The sequence below is a fragment of the Scyliorhinus canicula genome, chromosome 7, assembly GCF_902713615.1.
Source record: "Scyliorhinus canicula chromosome 7, sScyCan1.1, whole genome shotgun sequence".
In the NCBI taxonomy this organism is placed as follows: domain Eukaryota; kingdom Metazoa; phylum Chordata; class Chondrichthyes; order Carcharhiniformes; family Scyliorhinidae; genus Scyliorhinus; species Scyliorhinus canicula.
This window is the reverse complement of record NC_052152.1, coordinates 55,718,332-55,737,968: the sequence shown is the minus strand read 5'-3', so window position 1 is coordinate 55,737,968 and position 19,637 is coordinate 55,718,332. Positions and strand designations below refer to the sequence as shown.

The 19,637-nt window shown below is 49.1% G+C and overlaps 1 protein-coding gene across 1 annotated transcript in view; it reads left to right on the top strand.

Moving 5' to 3' along the window:
- Positions 1-19,637, top strand: part of gpr161a (G protein-coupled receptor 161a) — a 38,736-nt gene continuing 19,099 nt past the window's right edge. Inside the window, exons 1-2 of the mRNA XM_038802070.1 lie at positions 1-755; positions 17,744-18,146. Coding sequence (XP_038657998.1) covers positions 17,785-18,146 — 362 coding nt within the window. The 5' untranslated portion in view covers positions 1-755; positions 17,744-17,784. The remainder of the gene's footprint in view (positions 756-17,743; positions 18,147-19,637) is intronic.

Genomic DNA, 19,637 nt, shown 5'->3' with positions numbered 1-19,637 from the left:
TGTTCGATTGGAGGAAACCCTCGGCCATTGCAGAAATATAGGCGCGCCAGGTTCCAGGCTATGATTGGTGTCGCCTGTGAGCACGGGAAGGGGAGTGCAAACTTGCGGGAACGTTTGATCTGACTGGGTGCTGAATTAGTGTGCGCGGTTTATTAACAAAGTGCACAGAGCAGACAAGTAAAATGATAGCGAACCAGACCCACTTTAAGTGTAGCAGTAGCCTTCCAAATTCTCCCCGTATATTAAAAAAAGTATCGAGGGGCAGGTGGGAGTAACGAATAAACATTTTTAAAAATCTAGTTTGAAATGTGTATTAAGTTGATATTTTTTTTAAGCAGGCAGGTGGGCCGGTTGCTTTAAGTCGGTTCTTGCCTAGAAGTGAAAAGTTTGCGAGTTGGATGTTTGCAGCTTTCTTCCCTCCAGTCCAGTGTGTGGATTTGTGTTGGAGAGGAGAGGCAGACCACCCACAGTGTGAGCAGGGAGAGTCTCACAGCCCGGCGCCATTGCACACACACACAACTGCTGCTGCTTTGTGCAACTCCGCATCAGAGGGAGAGGAGCGGGGGAAGGAAGGCCTTTTAGAAAAGACTTGGGAGAAATTTGGAGGGATGTGACTGAATAGACTTTGCACAGGAGCCGAAACGTGACATTAGGGAAAGTTTTACTCAACGAGGGATGGAAAGGAAAAAGTGAAAGCGCCGAAGTTCCTTTTCAGTTGAGACAAAGGGGAGCTGGTGGTTGGATTCAATCGCGAGGTATGTGCTTTAAAGACTGGAAAATTAAATCTGCTTCTTGATGTTTCTTCGTGAGGAGCATATTTTGCAACATATCTGGAATGAAGGGAAATGTAGGATGGTTTTGTGAGCCGATCTTTCTGTTGGGAGTGCTTGGTGTTGCAGAGTGGGTTGAGACATGTTCTAACTGCTGAATGAACTCGATGCAGTGAGGATGGCAGAACAGAGAGAGAGAGATCTGCTGGTGGAAAGCAAAATGATGCATTGTGTCGCTTTTGCTTCCGGCAATCCGTGGCCAAAAACAAGAATAAAATGTTATTGTTTAGTTACTGTTAATAAACTGAGGGGGTTGGTATAGTGGATCTCACACAGTCAGGGGGAGGAGGAAGGCCCGGGGTGATGGTGGTGAATAGACTTGGGTTGGTATCAATGTCCGAGCTGTTCTCGCGTCACTCTGATCATAAAAATCGCCACTGAGGTCATTCGGCCCATCGAGTCTGCACTGACCCTCCGAAAGAGCACTCCATCCCCGTAACCTCGCCTCACTGTGGGACATATTATTATTATCTTTATTGTCACAAGTAGGCTTACACATTAACATTGCAATGAAGTTACTGTGAAAAGTCCCTGGTCGTCACATCCCGGCGCCTGGAGAGAATTCAGAATGTCAAAATCACCTAGCAGCATGTCTTGTGGGATTTGTGGGAGGAAACCGGAGCACCCGGAGGAAACCCACGCAGACATTTGGGGAACACGCAGACTCCGCACAGCCAGTGACCCCAAGCCGGGAATCGAACCTGGGACCCTGGAGCTGTGAAGCAACAGTGCTAACCACTGTGCTACCTTGCCCATTTAGGGGCAATTTAGCATAGTCAATCCACCTAACCTGTGGGAGGAAACCAGAGCACCCAGAGGAAAACAACGCAGACATGGAGTGAATGTCCAAACTCTTCACAGTCACCTAAGGTGGGAATTGAACCTGGGTCCCTGGCGCTGTGATGCATCAGTGCCAACCTCTGTGCCACCTTGGTAGAAATGGAATGCACTGCTTGGCTTTAGAAACAAAATACTATTAAAATAATTGCACTGTGATAAATCATGTAAATAAAATCAGAAACAAATTGACCCCTTAATTTTGCCAGTTTCTTCCCCTCTTTTTAGAAAAAATATGCTTATAAAGTTCATTATTTTCTTTCTTGCCTCTTCCATTATCTTCCTTGCCTCTTCCCATTTCCACCTTCCGTCGCCGACCCTGTCTGACCAATATAAATCACTCTTGGGGCTGCTGTCCGTAAGGGCAAATGGACTTGGCTCCCCCACCCTCCCTTGTTTAGTTGGATAACTGATGCAGCACACGGCAGAATAAATGCAAAGAATTGTGAATGCACAGCAATATGATATGTAAAATGTGACTGATTTGTGTATGTACTTTAAAAAAAAAACACCCTCTCTAAAATCTTTATGATGTGGAGATGCCGGCATTGGACTGGGGTGAGCACAGTAAGAAGTCTTACAACACTAGGTTAAAATCCAACAGGTTTGTTTGGAATCACTAGCTTTCAGAGTGCAGTTCCTTCATCAGGTGACTCACATGAGGAAGGAGCTGCGCTCCGAAAGCTTGTGATTCCAAAGAAACCTGTTGGATTTTAACCTGGTGTTACATAGAACAGTACAGCACAGAACAGGCCCATCGGCCCTCGATGTTGTGTCGAGCATTGTCCGAAACCAAGATCAAGCTATCCAACTCCCTGTCATTCTGGTGTGCTCCATGTCCCTATCCAATAACCGCTTGAAAGTTCCTAAAGTGTCCGACTCCACTATCACAGCAGACAGTCCATTCCACACCCTAACCACTCTCTGAGTAAAGAACCTACCTCAGACATCCCTCCTATATCTCCCACCCTGAATCTTATAGTTCGGCCCCCTTGTAACAGCTTCATCCACCCGAGGAAATAGTCTCTGAACGTCCACTCTATCTATCCCCCTCATCATCTTATAAACCTCTATTAAGTCGCCTCTCATCCTCCTCCGCTCCAAAGAGAAAAGCCCTAGCTCCCTCAACCTAGCTTTCCTCAGGCCGATCCTGCAAACCAGGCAGCATCCTGGTAAATCTCCTCTGCACCCTTTCCAATGCTTCCACATCCTTCCTATAATGAGGTGACCAGAACTGCACACAATACTGAAAATGTGGTCTCACCAGGGTCATGTATAGTTGTGTAAGACTTCTTACTAAAATCTTTATGACAGTCATGAGAATGTATTAAAGCTGTTGAAATAATTTTGGCAGTTGTATTTATATAGCTTCTTTAACAGAGTGAAACATCTCGAGGTGCTCTTCAAGAACTTTGTCAGACAAACATTAACACCTAACCAAAGGAAAAGAGATTAGGATAACATTGCACCTCCTAAAGTATTAAATTGGTCTTGAGATGCTTCACATGAATGTTTGCAAAACTTGCCACTGAACCACATGAGGTGATGCTGGGGCAGATGGCTAAGTGTCTGGTCAAAGCAGTAGTGCTGTCTTAAAGGAGTTGGGGGGGGCAAGAGGTAAATGGGATTTGGTGTAAAGAAGGATGCAAGCAGCATTCTTGGATGACCTTTAGTTTTTAGGATATGGGAGGTGTTTGGAATTGTCAAATTTAGAGATAATGAAGACATAGTTGGGCATTTCAGCAGAGTTGAGCAAAGTCAGATGATGCTCTGGAGCAGAATGAGATCTTGAGTGATTATGGCAAAGGAGGTCCAACGGTCATCTTGGAGTCAATAATACAGTAACACCAAGGATATGAACCAATTGGCTTAATCTCAGACTACTACCAGTGAGGGGGATGGGATTGATCGCTCGGGAATGGAGTATGGAGTGGTTCCGAAACCAATGGGCTGAATTCTCTGTTTTGGAGAATTAAGTCCCTACGCCGGCGTGTAAACGGTGGTCTTATACGCCAGGAAAACTGGTGCAACATAGCCACCGATTCACCGTTTTGCTGGGGGCTGGTAGGGTGGCAGTGTATAGAGCTCTAGCTACCGATACAGCACTGAGCACTTCCGTTTTCGCGCCATGCTCCATGGCGGACTCGGCCCGCGGACCTGTACTGTATAAGTAGTGCCCCCTTCCCTCGGCTGCTCGCACACCTCGGACCGCCTGCCCGCCGATCGGTCCTCCCCCGACTGTGGTGGCACAGGACTGAGTCCGCATCGCCACGCGAGCTTCCCGGACGGTGTGCGCACACGTAACCCATGCTGTCGGAAACACGGCTGGTCAGGGATGGAGCATCGCGGGGTGGGCCTCAGAGGCTGTGAATAATCGGCGTGGCATACTCCTGGAATACACTGCTTTTTAGAGAGTGGCAAATACAAAAACTGGCGCTGCTCCCGATATTGGCGACAAAACGGATTCTCCGCCCCAGCGTCAAACGCGATTTCGGTGTCAGGGGGCGGAGAATCCAGCCCAATAACTTCGGACGTCCCAATATTTAATTAGGGGAAATTTCTGCTCATCCATTACTGGATGTCAGACGAGCAGTCTTCAAGAGGGGTGATAGTGAGGTGTTGGGTGTAGTCAGCGTACATGTGGAAACTAACGGTGTGGTTTTGGACAGTGTTACCAAGGAACAAATGTTACGATCCTGTTAGAGACCGTTAACCTTTATAGAAGAAATCCGAACACCCAGCAACTAACCAACAGTCATCGTCACAAGATAATATTTATTTTAAGCAAAAACAAACTTTCTACCAAGCAAGCACCCCTAACTTAAGATTTATAAAAATACTCCTCATTTTCCACATTTTCATCAAATATACAACAAAAGAAAACCAACAATATCAAAATACAGTATCAATCCCCCAAACAGCATTCCCTTCAATACACCAACCCAAGCATCACTCATACCTTCCAAGTAAAACAAAACAAAAAGACCAAAAGAAAATTAATGGCCATCCCATAAACAATGTGCTCACCCCACCTCAAAGCAGCACCCCCTCCCCTCTTAATGTTCGATGGCATCCAATTCTTAAAAGTACATGATCAACAATCCACATGAATTGTAGAATCCTTCCATCCTCCCCCTCAGCTCAGACTTCACCTTCACGAGCGTCACAAATTCCAGCAGGTCCCCCTGCTAAGCCAAGACACAGGGCGGAGAAGCTGACCTCCACCCCAGCAGGACCCGCCTCCGGGCAATCAGCAAGGCGAAGGCTAAAACATCTGCCTCGCACCAGCCTGCAGGCCGGGCCGGTCTCACACCCTGTAAATCGCTTTCAGGGGCCTTGGCTCCAAACCCACGTACATACCCCCGAGATGACCTTAAAAACCTCCCTCCAATATACCTCCAGCTTACAGCAGGATCAAAACATGCGACCATGGTTTGGGGAGCTCCTCCCACAGCGCTCACATGCATCCTCCACCCCTCAAAGAGTCGGCTCATCCTCGCCCTCGTGAGGTGCGCCCTGTACACGATCTTTAGTTGTGTCAGCCCCAACCTTGCGCATGAGGTTGAGGCGTATGTCAGACAGACCGTCTTCCATAACCTCCCCCAATTCTTCCTCCCACTTGGCTTTAATCCCCTCCAAGGATACTTTATCCTCCCGCAAATTCCTCCCATAGATTGCCGTCACCACGCTTTCTCCAATCCCCCTGCCATCATGACCTCTTCCAACAACGAGGAGGCCGGCGCTATCAGGAAGCTCTGAACCTCCTTCATGGCAAAGTCCCAGAGCTGCAGGTACCTAAATACTTCCCCTGTCACAGTCCATACTTCTCCCCAACTCTTCAAACCTCGCAAAACAACCTCCCTGGGGGCGTCCGGTGGCATGGGCAAGCAGGGCGGCCGCAGTAGGAAAAGGTCATGCCGGTGGCCACGATTTGCGGCGTCTTCGGGGATTTCCCCGAGTCATCATTCACCCCCCAACTATCATCGGACTTTGGGGCCGTCACGGGCAGCTAGCGGGCTGGTTTAAAATACCGCCGAAGAACCGCGCGCGGGTGTCAGGCGGCGGGGGCTGAGGCACTGGGCCCAGCGCGGCGTGGAGGTCGGAGCAGCAGGGGCGGAGCTACAAGGAGGCCGAGGCGGCAGGCCCGAGGCCAGGGCGCGATGTAGGTAGGGTGTCCCACATCGGATGGCTCCCACCTAGGATGAAGAAAGAAGTCTGAAGTCCTGTCCCGGGGAGCTCTGGGGGAATGTAGAGGAGAAAGAAAGAAAGTTTAAAGAAGTTGGGTAAAAGTTTTTTCTCCCCATTTTTCAAAAAAAAAGAATAATTCAGATTGATGAAGAACAGGAGGTTGAAGGGGGAGAGAAGAGAAAAGAAAGAAAAAACAATAAGCCACTAAAGGATGCGAAGAGCAGCGTTGAAGAAAGGAGGAAACGCGGGTTCGCCGCTGAAGGAGTAGACGAATAAAAGTGTTGACAGGATGGCGGAAGCCGAACTGCAAAGCGGGGCCGCACTACTTACGGTGGAGAAGATGACTGAGGTGATGGCGGTGGAGCTGGAAAAATAGTTTGCGAGGCACATGGAGGCCTTGAGGAAGGAGACGGCGGTCGCATTGAAGTCATTGGTGGAGGAAGCAATCGCCCCGGTGAGGGTGGCTGTGGCAAAGGTATTGGCCAAGTTGAGAGAGCAGGGCAAGAAGATGAAGGAAGTGGAGGAAGCCATGTCACGAAATAGCGACCAGGTCACCTCGACGGGGGACGAGCTGCAGAGGGTGGTGGAGGTCAACAGAGGACTTCGAGCAAAGCTTGAGGACTTGGAGAACCGCTCAAAGCAGCACAATTTGAGAATAGTGGGCTTGCCCGAAGGGACAGAGGGCCCAAGGCCAACAGAGTACTTCGCTAAGAAGTTGGCAGAGCTGATGGGGGAGGGTGAGAACCCCTCCCGGTACGAACTAGACCGAGCTTATCGGTCATTAAGGCCGAAGCCCAAAGTGAACGAGCCGCCAAGAGCAGTAATTATCTGCTTTCATAAGTTCTGCATGAAGGAGAAGGTATTAAACTGGGCGAAGCAGAGCGTGAGGTGGTGTGGGAAGGTACTGCGGTTCGGATCTACCAGGACTTGACAGTGGAGTTTGGGAAAAGACGAGCGGCGTTTGGGCGAGTGAAGACGACGTTGTACAAGAAGGGGGTGCGATTTGGTATGGTGTACCCGGCGAAGCTGAGGGTAACGTATAACGCCAAAGACTTATTTTGAGACAGCGGAGGCGGCTGAGGCGTTCGTGAGGGCAGAAGGCTTGGGACAGACGTGAGGAGCGGAACTGGAAGAGAGACTGGACTGTGTTTGAGCAGCTGGAAAATGTATAAATGCTACAGCTTTCTTTTTACTGATGTGTATTGTAATTTACTTCTCTTTGCATTGTCACAGAGTTCAAGTTAATAGTGGGTTGATTGGTGTTCTGTGTTGCAACGGTTAAATGTTATGTCAGTGAATTGTATGGGTTGGATTGTTGGTCTTGTTTTTTTTTGTTGGTCTTGTTTTTTTTTGTTTTTTCTTTCTCTGGGACTGGGTGGAAGCGGACAGAAGGGGGGAGCCACCCGCGTGAGCTAACTAAAGTCAGCTAGTGAACAGAGGTGAGGTGCGAGGAGGGCTGCTGATGTTGGAGCCTGGATAGCAGGCTTCAATGGGCCTACGAGGCGAGCGAGAGGGGGGGGTGAAAGGGATGGATGTTGGGAGATGCTTCAGGGGGAAATGTAGGGGGTTTCTTGGGGGGAGGTAAGGGGTTCGATGTTAACAATGGACAGGGGCGGGTCAGGCTTATGGGGCAGGGCCCGGTGTTATGATGATGGTGGATAAGAAAGGTGGGGGAGGGGGGGGTGAGAGATCCCCAGTTAGGATAGTTACGTGGAACGTGTGATGGCTAGGAGGTCCGGCCAAGAGGTCAAGGGTGCTTGCACATCTTAAAAGTTTGAAAGCCGATGTGGCAGTGCTGCAGGAGACTCATTTGAGTGAGAAGGACCAGGTGAGAATTAAAAAGGGCTGGGTTAGCCAAGTGTTTCACTTTGGATTTGATGGAAGCGTTCGAGGGGTGGCGGTGTTGGTCAGCAAAAGGGTACGCTTCCAGATAGAGAAGGTGGTGGCAGATCAGGGGGTAGATATGTGATTGTGACAGGGGCGCTGGAGGGGAGATTAGTGGAGCTGGTAAGTGTATACGGTCCCAATTGGGATGATGTGGGATTCGCGAGGAAGGTATTTGGGGCCATTCCCGACTTGGACACACATTAGCTGATTGTGGGGAGGGACTGGAACTTGGTGCAGGAGCCAAGGTTGGACAGATCACGGCCGCGTTTGCTGGTCCCATCGGGGGGGGCGAAGGCGCTGGCTGGGCTAATGGTGGAAATGGGAGGGGTGGACCCTTGGAGGTTCCTGCACCCAAGGAAGCAGTCCATAAGGTATACTCGCGGATCGACTTTTTTGTGGTGGGAAAGGCTTTGCTGGCTGGAGTCAAGGGGTCGGAATACTCGGCAATTGCTGTGTCAGATCACGCTCCGCATTGGGTGGATATGGTGCTGGAGAAGGGGGTAGTGCAGAGGCCGGGGTGGAAACTGGATGTGGGGCTTTTGGGGAACCAAGTATTCTGTGAGAAAATTGAAACGGTAATGAAGGAATATGTAGGTTTCAACTGTACGGGTGAGGTGTCGAAGGCAGTTGTCTGGGAGGCTCTAAAGGCGTTGGTGAGGGGTGAGGTAATTTAGTTTAAGGCCGGGGTGGACAAAGAGGAGAGGTTGGAGCGGCAGAGGGTAATAGATGAGATGTTGGAGGTAGATAGGAATTATGTAGAAGATGGGGACCCAGCGAAGCTGGAAAAGAGGAAGGAACTACAGGCGAGCTTCGACCGACTGTCCACCAGGAAGGCGGTGCGCCAACTGAGACGAGCAAGGGGTGCAGTTTATGAACATGGAGATAAGGCAGTATGTTAGCAGGTCAGCTCCGGAGGGAGGCTGCGGCAAGGGAAATTCTTCAGGTGAGGGATAGGGCAGGGAAGTTGGTGGCGGCTCCGGAGCTGATTAACAAGGTTTTTGAGGAGTTTTATGAGAGGTTGTACAGGTCAGAGCCACCCGGGGGAGACCGTGAGATGCAGGAATTTCTGGATGGGTTGGAGTACCCGAGGGGAGGGGACAGGGCTACATTTGAAGGAGCAATAGTGGAGCAGGAGATAAAGGATGCGATTGGGAGGATGCAGTCGGGGAAGGTGGCGAGGCCAGATGGGTTTCTGGTGGAATATTATAAAAAAATTAAAGGATAAGTTGGCACCCCTGATGGTGGGGATGTTTGAAGAGGCGATAGGGAAGGGAGTGCTGCCACAAACTTGGGGGCAGGCATCAATTTCCCTGTTGCTAAAAAAAGATAAGGATCCGACGGAGTGTGGGTCGTATAGGCCCATTTCACTTCTGAATGTGGACGCAAAAGTATTGGCGAAGGTACTGGCGGGTAGGCTGGAGGAGTGCCTCCCGAAGGTGATAGGTGAGGGTCAGACGGGGAGGGGAGGTAGCTGTTTTCGAACATTAGGAGGGTTTTGAATGTCGTTATGGCACCGGCGGAAGGGAAGGAAACAGAGGTGGTTGTGGCATTGGATGCCGAAAGGCGTTTGACCGGGCAGAGTGGGGGTACCTGATGGCAGTGCTGGAGCGGTTTGGGATTGGACCAAAATTTGTGAACTGGGTAAAGCTGCTATATAAGAAGCCGAAGGCAAGTGTCCGCACAAACAACATCAGCTCGAGATACCTTTCTCTCCACCGTGGAACGAGGCAGGGATGTCCTATATCCCCCCTGCTGTCTGCACTTGCGATTGAGCCTCTGACCATCGCATTAAGAAGTTCGGGAGCTAGGAAAGGAATAGTGCGCGGGGGGGATAGAGCATAGGGTGTTCTTATATGCCGACGACTTGCTGCTGTATGTGTCGGAACAGAGCGCGTCGATAGGAGGAATATTGGAGCTACTGCCAGTATTTGGGTCTTTCTCGGGACACAAGCTGAACCTGGACAAGAGCGAGTATTTTGTGATGTCTCGGGCAGGGACTCACTTTCGGGGCGAAATTCTCCCCTACCCGGCGGGGCGGGGGGGTCCCGGCGTAGCGGAGTGGCGCCAACCACTCCGGCGTCGAGCCTCCCCAAAGGTGCGGAATTCTCTGCACCTTTAGGGGCCAAGCCCTCACATTGAGGGGCTAGGCCTGCGCCAGAGTGGTTGGCACCACACCGACTGGCACCCAAACCGGATCCAGCGGCCTATGAAGCCCGGGGCTGGCCAAAAGGCCTTCGCCGGTTCGCGCATGCGCTGGTGCGTCAGCTGCCGCTGACGTCACCACTGGCGCATGCGCGCTGGGGGATTCTCTTCCGCCTCTGCCATGGTGGAGGCCGTGGCGGCGGCGGAAGAAAATGAGTGCCCCCACGGCACTGGCCCGCCCCCCGATCGGTGGGCCCCGATCGCGGGCCTGGCCACCGTGGGGGCCCCGATCGCGCCGCCGATCCCGCCGGCACAGAGGTGGTTCAAACAACGGCGGCGGGAGAGGCCTCTCAGCGGCGGGACTTCGGCCCATCCGGGCATGAGAATAACGGCAGCACAGAAACCCGTAGCCTCCCACCGGCCCCCGCCATTCTCCGAGGCAGGCGGCGGGATTGGCGGCTCGCCGACTTTTTGCAGGTGGGAGAATTTTGGACATGGCGGGGACGGGATTTTCGGCGGGCCCGGGCGATTCTCCGACCCTGCTGGGGGTCGGAGAATTTCGCCCTAGGTGTCTGGGGGTGCAGGTGGCCTGGGAGTGGGGGAGGCTTCACAGGTACAACATCACTAGTTTGGTGGGGAGAGTGAAAATTGACCTGGCAAGGTGGGATGGTCTTCCTCTGTCACTGGCAGGTCAGGTACAGGCGGTTGAAATGAATGTGTTGCTGCGATTTCTGTTTATTTTTCAATGTCTACCGATTTTCCTGTCAAAGGCTTTTTTCAGGGAAATTGAGGGAAGGATTACCTTGTTCATATGGGGAGGGAAGGTGAGAAAGGTGCTGCTACAGAGGGGAAGGCAGGCAGGGGGTTTGGGTCTCCCGAACCTGATGTACTACTACTGGGCGGCGACTGTGGAGATGGTGCGGAGCTGGGTCAGAGGGGTTGATTCCCAGTGGGTCAGAATGGAGGAGAGTTTGTGCAGGGGGTCGGGACTGAAAGCACTAGCAACAGCGCCGCTCCCGATAGCTCCGGGGAAATACTTAAGGAGTCTGGTAATAATGCCTTCATTGAAAATCTGGAGGCAGTTTCGCCAACACTTCGGGTTGGGGGCAGGGTCAAGGGAAATGCCGATTCAGGGGAACCACAGTTTTGAGCCAGGGAAGTGGGATGGAAGTTTTCAGAAATGGGAAGAGAAGGGGATTAAGACTTGTTTCTTAGGGGTCAGTTTGCAGGATTGAGGGAACTGGAAGCGAAGTATGGGCTGGAGCAGGGGGAAATGTTTAGATACATGTAGGTTCGGGATTTTGCCAGGAAGGAGACACAGAGCTTCCTGGAGGAACCGGCCTCCACATTGCTGGAGGAGGTGCTGACAACTGGGGGACCAGAGAAGGAGGTAATGTTGGCGGTTTCCGGAGCTATTTTGGAAGAGGATAAGGAACCACTGGAAGGGATCAAAACAAAGTGGGAGGAAGAGTTGGGAGAGGATATGGAGGAGGGGGTCTGGTGTGAGGTTCACCGGAGAGTAAATGCCTCCACCTCATGTGCGAGGTTGGGGCTGATACAGCTGAAGGTATATAGAGCACACCTCACGAGGGCGAGGATGAGCCGATTCTTTGAAGGAGTAGAAGATGTGTATGAATGTTGCCGGGGGGGGGGGGGGGGGGGGGGCGCTAATCATGTTCATATGTTTTGTTCCTGTCCAAAGCTAGAGGATTACTGGAAGGAGGTGTTTAGGGTAATTTCCAAGGTGGTGCATGTGAAACTGGACCCGGGTCCCCGGGAGGCCATATTCAGGTTGTTGGACCAGCCAGGGTTGGAAACGGGTGCGGAGGCTGATATCGTAGCCTTCACCTCGTTGATCGCCCGAAGGCGGATCCTGCTGTGATGGAGATCAGCCTCTCCACTCTGTACCCTGGCGTGGCGGGGGGACCTGTTCGAATACTTGACCCTTGAGAAGGTTAAGTTTGAACTGAGGGGAAGCTCGGAGGGGTTCTACAAGTCATGGGCATTATTTATTATGCACTTTCAAGAACTGGATAAATTCGGACATTAGTTGGGGGATGGGTGGGAGGGTTGCGGGGGGGGGGGAGAGGGGGGCTGTGAATATTAAGGATGACTATGGTTAATCCCTGTTTCCTTTTTGTCATTTGTTTATGTGAACATGTGGGCTGATGTTTGGGGTTTAGTGGGAGGATGGGATCATTGTTATTGATATGGGGATTGACATATCTGTTGCTGATTATTGTTTATTGTTGGTGGGTGTAAATTCGGGAGAAAATGTGAAAAAGGAGGAGAATAAAAATATTTATTTTAAAAAAAACAACCTCCCTGGAACAGATCTTTTAATACCCTAACTCCCCTCTCCTCCCATCTCTGAAACCTCCCATCCAACTTTCCTGGCTCAAACCCATGGGGCTGAATTCTCTGCTGGCGGGATGCTCCGTTTTGCCGGCAGCCTGGGGTTTCCCGATGGCGTGGAGCTGCCCACAATGGGAAACCCCATTGACCGGCCGGCATCACGGAGCATCCCACCTGCAGGGTGAAATAGAAATGTGGCAGGGCGGAGAGCCCAACCCACGGTTCCCCCTCATCGGCATCTCCCTTGACCCCGACCCCAGCTTAAAGTGATGCCTCAACTGCCTCCAGAATCTTCAGTGTTGCCACCCCCACCGGCTCCCAGAGTATTTACCCTGAGCCATCGGGGGTGGGGCTGTTGCCAACGCCCTCAGTCCCGCCCACCTGCACAGACTCTCCACCATTCTAACCCACTGGGACTCTTCCCCCTCCAACCCAATTCCTCCCCTTTTCAACATTCGCTGCCCAATAATAGAATAATACATTCGGGCGGCCCAATCTCCCTGCCTGCAGCCCTCTCTGCAGGACTACTTTGCTAACCCTGGCGACCCCTAACTACCCCTAACAGCATTATCCTAAAGCTTATAAAAACTTATGCCACAAACTCAGTTCTACTTTGTACTTTCCTGCAGGAATTCCTTTACAAAATCTTGACGGTTCAGTCACCATTTTTGGGACCAACTCAAAAGTTGTGACATAAAACTCTAGAATTTGCTTATCTCAGGGCATAAAATATGTGGGGATCCTTCCATTAGCTTTTGGTTAGGGGATCCTCCAATTTTCATTGAAGACTTCACAACTGTGGACTGTTCAGCTCCTTGTCCTGGCTTAGGACAGACATAGACTGTTTTTTCCCAGTACAGCTCTTTCCAAGCGAACGATTCAAGCCGACACTTTCTGCCACAGAAGGCTTTATGTGGACCACTATCCACTAGCTGCAAGCTAGAGCAAATTTTCCAACTGCTCTTCCCTCATGAGCCTAAAATGAACTGCCTGCTTCCGTCGGTAAACATGCACAGACAAACTAAACAAACCTTCAAACCAACTCTCCACCCTTAATTATTATCTCAATGGCAGCGTGTCATGCTTTGAACTGATTCAAGTATGACTGCAGACTAATGGCTCTGTTACAAGCTTAGGCGTCAGTCGATCATTCATTGGTCAGGTTTTTCACTATTAACCTTGACCATATAAGATAAACTCGGGCTTGCTTGAGTTGCATTTACATCAGAGATTTTACTTCTCAATCGGATGTCCCCATTTTCTAATTCCTAAAGCTAAACATTATATTCGAAAATGTATAGACTATGAACTAGATTTTTGCAACATGTGGATGAGAATTCGAAGGCTACCAAGGATAGATCAAGAAACTTGACTCCATCCAGGACAAGGCAGCCCGCTTGATTGCTCCCCCTACCGCAAACATTCAAACCCTCCACCACCAACGAACAGTGGCAGCCTGTGTACCATCTACAAGATTTACTGCAGTAACTCACCAAGGTTCCTTCGACAGCACCTTCCAACTTAAGATCACTACCATCTAGAAGGACAAGAGCAGCAGATATCTGGGAACCCCACCACCTGGAGGTTCCCCTCCAAGCCACTTACCACTATGACGTAGAAATATATCGCTGTTCCTTCACTGTTGCTGGGGCAACATCCTGGAACTCCCACCCTGATAGCACAGTGGGCGTGCGTATATCTCAAGGACTGCAGCGATTCAAGAAGGTAACTCGCCGCCACCTTCTGAAGGGCAACTAGGAATGGGCAACAAATGCTGGCCTAACCAACGACGCCCACATCCCATAAGTGAATAAAAAATAAAGATCCTTGGGGGTCTCCAAAGATAATTTGGAGTGGGAATAGAAGCCATTGTGGGTGATTCCCTTGACTATCACTGAATGGAAACAAATGGAACCAGTAAAGTGCAGTCCCTCCAGCTGGATGGCAGTGGAATGGTATTGGAGGAGAATGGTTTCAAAGGCTGCAAACAGGTCAGGAAGGACAAGGAAGGATAGGTTTACCTGTGTCACAGACACAGGATGTTTTTGTGATTTTGATGAAAGCTGTTAGGTTTTTCTAGGAGTGGTGATAGCAGCAGTTTTGAAGTGCTCCCTGCAGCCCAGTGTGATTGCAGAATGAGCTCATTCGGCGTATCATGTCTGCACCGACTCTCTGAACGAGTAACTTGGCTAGAGCCATTTTCCCACTTTCTCCCCGGTATCCCTGAACATTTTTCCTTTTCCGGTATCTAATTAACTATTGAATGCCTGGATTGAACCTGCCTTCATCACACCCTCGGGCAGCACATTCCAGATCTTAACCACTCGTTATGTGAAAGCTCCACGTCGCGTTTGCTTCTTTTGCTAGTTGCTTTAAACCTGTATCCTCCAGTTCCACATCCTTTCACGAGCGAGAACAGTTTCTCCATGTCTACTCTGTCCAGACCCTTCATAATTATGAATACTTCTATCAAATCTCCACTCAGCCTTCTCTTCAAGAAAAGCAGTCCTAATGTCTACAATCTATATTCCTCCACCCCAGAACCGTTCTCATGAATCTTTCCTGCAGTCTCTCCAAAGCCTTTACATCCTTCCTAAAGTGTGGCACCCAAAACTGACAATGGATGGGCAAACAAGTTGTCCGCTGTATCTGTTCAGATCTGCGCCTCTTGGACTATCGGGTGCAGAGTTGAGGGCCGTATCAGAGGGAATGATTAATGTGAGAGAGATTCAAATTTTAGTGGGGACAATGACTACAAACATGGGGGTGAGGGTGTGGCGAAGCAAATCAGTAGCTGAAGAACTTTTATGGTGAATTAAGCGGGGGCAATGTCATTGAATAAAATCATACAATCCCTACAGTGCAGAAGGAGGCCATTCGGCTCATTGGGTCTGCACTGACATTCCAGCGAGGTCCATACCCCGCCCAATCCCCATAACCTAATCTGCACATTCTCAGGCACCAAGGTGACATTTTACGCTGCAGCAGTGTTAACTGTGCCGCCCAAGGCTAGACACTTTGAGATTTGAAAATACAGTTGTAAAGTGACTCGGGCTAGATTTCCTTTCCAGGAAATAGGGTTGGGATGTGGAAAGGGGATGTGAGAGTGTTACAAGGAATATAAGATGGACTGATATGATGGAACGGGCAAGATCATTTGAGATGCCAAGGTCAAGGATGCTGCAGGCCTCCTGACTCAGGGGGTTGGGGGAGTGCAAGGGGTGCCGTCCTATACTGTGAAATTTCTGGCAGTGCCTACATCTTGGCCCGAACTGGCTATTTGCCACTATCAGGCAGGTAGCCACTTCCAGGTAAAGCCCGTTGCTGGAAAAAGTACATGGAGGCAGGAATGTGTCAGGGAGCTGACCTGATGCATAAGTTTCAAAAATTGCTCCCAGTCTTCCCTCCAAAAGACCTCTGGAGAACTTGTAAGATGTTGCCCTATACATTCTAAATATATAGGCTTCTAAATAAATACTTTGTGTCAGTGTTCACTCGTGAGAGGGTTGGTGTGGGTATAGGAATCAGGGAAAAGGACTGTAATGAAATAAAAGAGATCAACATAGACCGAGAGGAGGTTCTGAATGGTCTGGTAGACATATCTCCAGGCCAAGATGAAATGTATCCGAGGCTGCTGAGTGAGGCAAGGGAGGAAATAGCCGGGGCACTGGCAATAATTTTCAATTCCTCTCTGGAGAGTTGCTGGAGGATAGCCAATGTGGTACCATTATTCAAGAAGGGAGGAAGGGATAAACCAGGAAACTACAAGCCAGTCAGTCTAACCTCAGTGGTGGAAAAACTATTGGAAGCAATTCTTTTTTTAAATAAATTTAGAGTACCCAATTCATTTTTTCCAGTTAAGGGGCAATTTAGCATGGCCAATCCACCTGACCTGCACATCTTTAGGCTGTGGGGGCAAAACTCGTGAACAGGGGGAGAACGTGCAAACTCCACACGGACAGTGACCCAGAGCTGGGATCGAACCTGGGACCTCGGTGCCATGAGGCAGCAGTGTTAACCACTGCGCCACTGTGCTGCCCAGAAGCAATTCTGAGAGTTAGAATTAATCTGCATTTGGAGAGGCAGGGATTAATCGAGAACAGTCAGCATGGTTTTGTTAAAGGGGCGTCATGTCTGACCACCTTGGTTGGGTTTTTTTGACGAGCTGACCAGGTGTGTAGCTGAGGGAAATGCATTTGATGTAGTCTACTTGGACTTCAGCAAGACATTTGATAAGGCCCCACATGGGAGACTGATAGCAAAGGTAAGAGCCCATGGGATTTAAGGAAATATAGCAAATTGGATCCAAAATTGGCTGAGTGGCAGGAAACAAGGGTGATGGTCGAGGGGTATTTTTCTGACTGGAAGCCTGTGTCCAGTGGGGTCCACTGGGATCAGTGTTGGGGCCCTTGCTGTTTATGCTTTATATAAATGATTTAGACATGAATGTAGGGTGCTTGATCAGTCAGTTTGCGGATGATACGAAAATTGATGGGGTGGTAAATAATGAGGAGGATAGTCTTTGATTACAGGAGCACCTACATGGGCTGGCCAAATGGGCTTATCAGTGGCAAATGGAATTCAATCTGGATAAGTGTGAGGTGATGCACTTGGGCAGGACAGACAAGGCGAGGGAATACATGAAAAATGGCAGGACCCTGGGATGCACCGTGGATCAGAGGGATCTTGGTGTGCTTGCACACCGGTCCCTTAAGGGAGCAGAGCTTAACAGTGGTTAAGAAGGCATATGGTATACATGTCTTTATTAGCTGAGGCATAGCGTTTCGTGGAAGGAAGGTTATGCTGGAACTGTACAAAACGTTGGTTAGGTCACAGCTAGAGTAATGTGTGTAGTTCTAGAATCCGCATTACAGGAAGGATGTGATAGCATTGGAAAGGATGCAGAGGAGGTTAACCAGGATGTTGCCTGGGCTGGAGAATTTTAGCTACAAAGTGAGATTGGATAGACATGGATTGTTTTCCTTGGAGAAGAGTAGACTGAAGGGGTGGGGGGGGGGGGGCATGATTGAGATGTATAAAATTATGAGGGGCATAGATAAAGTAGGCAGGACAAACCTTTCCCCTTGGTGGAGGTATTAATGACCAGGGAGCATAGATTTAAGGTAAGGGGCAGGAGGTTTAGAGGGGATATGAGGAAAAAACATTTTAGCCAGAGGGAGCTGAGTGTTTGGTATTCGCTGCCTGAAAGAGTGGTGGAGGCAGAGACCCCTAAGAAGTATTTAGATGTGCACTTGCGATCCCAGGGCATACAAGGTTATGGGCCAAGCGCTGGAAAATGGGATTAGAATGGTTCGGTGGTTGGTTTGACCGGTGCAGACACGATGGGCCAAAAGGCCTTTTCTGTTCTGTATGATTCTGTGACTCTGTCCACTGCATGCAATAGTATTAACACTTATTTTTAAGTGAAGCAGATTCTGTAACTTCAATGTACCTGTATTTTTGATGTTCCTTACAATTAATTATCTTTTCTATTTCTGGTTCAGCATTCAAGCATGCCATCGCCTCACTGTTCCACAGCTTCACAATGAACTCTAACTCCAGTGCCGATAGAAGTGTGGGAAACAATACTTCACAGGATGGTGGTGGAGTCATAATTGCAGAGTCAGTCGCCATCATTGTCATTGCAGTGTTGATCTGCCTGGGAAACCTGACGATTGTCGTCACGCTGTACAAGAAATCTTACCTCTTAACCCCGAGCAACAAGTTTGTCTTCAGTCTGACTCTTTCCAATTTTCTGTTATCTGTTCTGGTGCTCCCTTTTGTTATTGCGAGCTCCATCAAGCGAGAATGGATCTTTGGGGTGGTTTGGTGTAACTTCACAGCCCTGCTGTACATGCTTATTAGCTCAGCCAGCATGATGACCCTTGGAGTTATTGCAATAGATCGGTAAGGCATGTTTCATTTGTTACCAAATCATTTGTTTAAAATGTTTATAATAGAGAAGCATAGAGAAAAGATTTTATAGAAGTAATTGAATAGAATCAAAAGGAGTAATATCGTCCTTCCTTTCTGTTGAAGAATCCTTAGGAATTTGCAGAAATAACTTATATTTACTGCATTTGTATACTGAATCGATTTACAGAACATCACATCTTCAAAATTCCTGTTCCATATCTTCATTATATATAGGAATTGAAAATGGCAGTTGAATTATCATTTAATTCAAAAGCATCAAGATATAATGGGAATTGAAATGAATAAGATAAGGATTGCAAAGTACCAATGACAGTTGAGACTAACCACATGCTGGCAGCAGACACGGGGATTAACTAGAAAGAACAAGAAGTGAAAAAGGGGAGGGGACTCCAATGAGGAGAAAGTAGTTAGTATTCAAAGGGCAGCACGGTGGCACAGTGTTTAGCACTGTTTCCTCACAACGCCAATGACCCGGGTTCAATTCCAGCCTTGGGTGACTATGTGGAGTCCGCACGTTCTCCCCGTGTCTGCGTGGGTTTCCTCTGGGTGCTTTGGTTTCCTCCCACAGTCCAAAGATATGCAGGTTGGTGGATTGGCCAATCTAAATTGCCCCTTAATGTCCAAAAATTGTGCAGGTTAGGTGGGTTACAGGGATAGGGCGGGGGAGTGGTGCAGACCTGAGGGGCCAAATAGCCTCCTTCTGCCCTGTACAGATTCGATGAGTTGTTAATCTCTGGAATGTGGTATCCAGTAGGTTGTGGATTCTCACTCATTGGGTGTATCCAAGTTGATAGATTTTGAACACTAAGGGAATCAAAAGGATATTTAGCTGGTGTGGGAAGGCAGAGTTGATGGAGAAGTTCAGCTGTCATCTTATTGAATTGTGGAGTAGACTTGGAAGGGCCAAATGGCTTACTCTTCTATTTCTTGCATTTCTAATGTTATGTTTGTATATCACCTTCAATGTAGAACAACATCTTGGGATGCTTCAGAGGTTTAAAGATAAATGGACAGAGAGCTGAAAATGTAGTCAACGCGATTTATTTTAGGAAGGGTCTTAAAAGATAAAGAGGTGTCAAGGGTTTAGGAAGGAAATTCCAGGGTATAGGGTTTAGACAGCTGAAAGGATGGCTGACAGTAATGTGAGATAGAGGAAGTATAGGAAGTGAGAGGAATGATAAGTGTTGGCAGGAGAGCAGAGATTGCACTGCGGGAAGATGCTTTGGAAATAGGAAGGGGTGAAGCTTTGTTGGGTTTTAAACACAACGGGAATTTTATATTGGGGGTTTGGAAGCTAATGTACATAAGCACGGACAGCTGTTAGGCAAATGTAACTTGATGAAGGATAGCATATGGGCAGCAAAGTTGCACAAGCTGAAGTATAGAATATGAAAGATGGCACACCAGCCAGGGGAACATTGCAGTAATTGTCTGGACCGGCAAGGGCTTGAAGAAGGGTTT